The 1750-nt window shown below is 51.8% G+C and overlaps 1 protein-coding gene across 2 annotated transcripts in view; it reads left to right on the top strand.

Moving 5' to 3' along the window:
* Positions 1–351: 351 nt before the first annotated feature.
* Positions 352–1750, top strand: part of LOC105549423 (chromosome unknown open reading frame, human C1orf64) — a 2800-nt gene continuing 1401 nt past the window's right edge. Inside the window, exon 1 of one of the 2 annotated variants that reach the window (XM_011993962.1) lies at positions 352–495. In XM_011993962.1, coding sequence (XP_011849352.1) covers positions 414–495 — 82 coding nt within the window. In that variant the 5' untranslated portion in view covers positions 352–413. The remainder of the gene's footprint in view (positions 496–1750) is intronic. The other variant, XM_011993963.1, reaches the window with a different exon arrangement.

Raw genomic sequence — 1750 nt, 5'->3', positions numbered from 1 at the left:
TGAAGTAAGTAGTATTACATATAGTTCCTAGACAGGGGGAAAAAAACAAACTGGTGGAACCCCTGGATAATGACTGAGGTTTGGGAAACTGAGGCTGGATGAGAAGGTTCCAGAGGCCTAACCTAAATCAGGAAGCAGCTGCAGTTGGTAGAAATCGTGTCTGTTTGGTCTGTTTGGTAGGAGGTCTCCCTCCCATTGACCCAACAATAATCCTGTTGACATAACCCTGTTGATCAAAGCGATCCCCTGACTGCTCTGGGCCAGTTCCTTTGGCTCCTGGTGGAACGCATTCAGAGAATCCGGATCCGGTCAGTATAAAAGGTCCGGTCCCACAGTGGGGGAGCCACATCCTGGAAGAGTGGCCGAGGACAGCTCCCCTCCTGCCAGAGCTTAGCAGGCGCCGAAGTAGCCACATGGCCCCCTCAGAAGACCGCAGGGACTGGAGAGCCAACCTTAAAGGCACCATCCGTGAGACGGGCCTGGAGACCAGCTCTGGTAAGAAACACCAGCTGGGGGCCGGGTGTGGTGCCTCATGCCTGTAATCCCAGCACTTTGGGAGGCTGAAGCGGGTGGATCATGAGGTCAGGAGTTCAAGACCAGCTTGGCCAACATAGTGAAACCCCGTCTCTACTAAAAATACAAAAAATGTATGGTGTGGTGGCGGGCTCCTGTAATCCCAGCTACTGGGGAGGCTGAGGCAGGAGAACTGCTTGAACTCGGGAGGCGGAGGTTGCAGTGAGCTGAGATTGCACCACTGCACTCCAGCCTGAGCAACAGTGTGAGACTCCATCTCAAAAAATAAAAAATAAAAAAAAAAGAAAGACCAGCTGGGGGTGGGGGTCCAATGGCAAACATGCTACCTCCCTCGGGTTGCTGGGATTCTCAAGCCAAGGGCGGGCTTGTTTTATTTCCTGTGCTAGCCAACCTACTAGAACATAAGCTTCCTTCTGAGCCCACGTCGTGGTTCACAGCACGTAGCTAAAAGAATGGATGTGTATGTTATTTGGGTAACTCAAAAAGTTCCCTTTTTAAGAGCACAGGCTTTAGATTCAGATACACTTGCTCAGACACCTGCTTCATTGATAAATCTACTGGCTGGTTTGTCCATCCCTTTCCCCTGTGCTGGGCTCTGAGCTGGGGGATTGCCAGGGCAGATGCCACCAGGTACCGATGGGATTCTCTGAGGCTGTGGACAAGATTATGTGGGGAGGGGGAGAGTAGCAAGATGCTCCCTAAGACCCACCAACACTTGTGCAGGCTGAGCCTCAGTTTTCTCGCCTGGAAAGATGGCCAGGGCTTTCCTCTCTTAGGTTGAGGACTGTGCTCTTCATAATGTGGTCCATGGACGAGCAGAATCGGCATCCTCTGGGGGCTTGTTAGAAATGCGAGTCTCAGGCCCCACCCCAGCCCCACTGCACTAGACTCTGCATTTTAACAAGCTCCCCAGGCAACTCATGGGAACAGCAAAGTTGAAAGGCACTGACATGTTGGACTCTGTGCTCCTAGAAGGCAGATGGATGGATGGTAAGCAGAGACTTGAACTCAGGTCTCTCTGATGCTGAAATCCATACACTTAAACTCTGACTGTCCTCCTCTGTTGGTGTATCAACCAACTCAGTTAAACCCATCGAATGAATAAACAAATGGGCCCGGCGCAGTGGCTCAAGCCTGTAATCCCAGCACTTTGGGAGGCTGAGACGGGCGGATCGTGAGGTCAGGAGATTGAGACCATCCTGGCTAACACAGTGAA

This window comes from Mandrillus leucophaeus, unplaced genomic scaffold (assembly GCF_000951045.1).
Source record: "Mandrillus leucophaeus isolate KB7577 unplaced genomic scaffold, Mleu.le_1.0 Scaffold439, whole genome shotgun sequence".
Lineage (NCBI taxonomy): Eukaryota > Metazoa > Chordata > Mammalia > Primates > Cercopithecidae > Mandrillus > Mandrillus leucophaeus.
The sequence above is the reverse complement of the archived record's forward strand: the minus strand, read 5'-3'. Positions and strand labels throughout refer to the sequence as shown.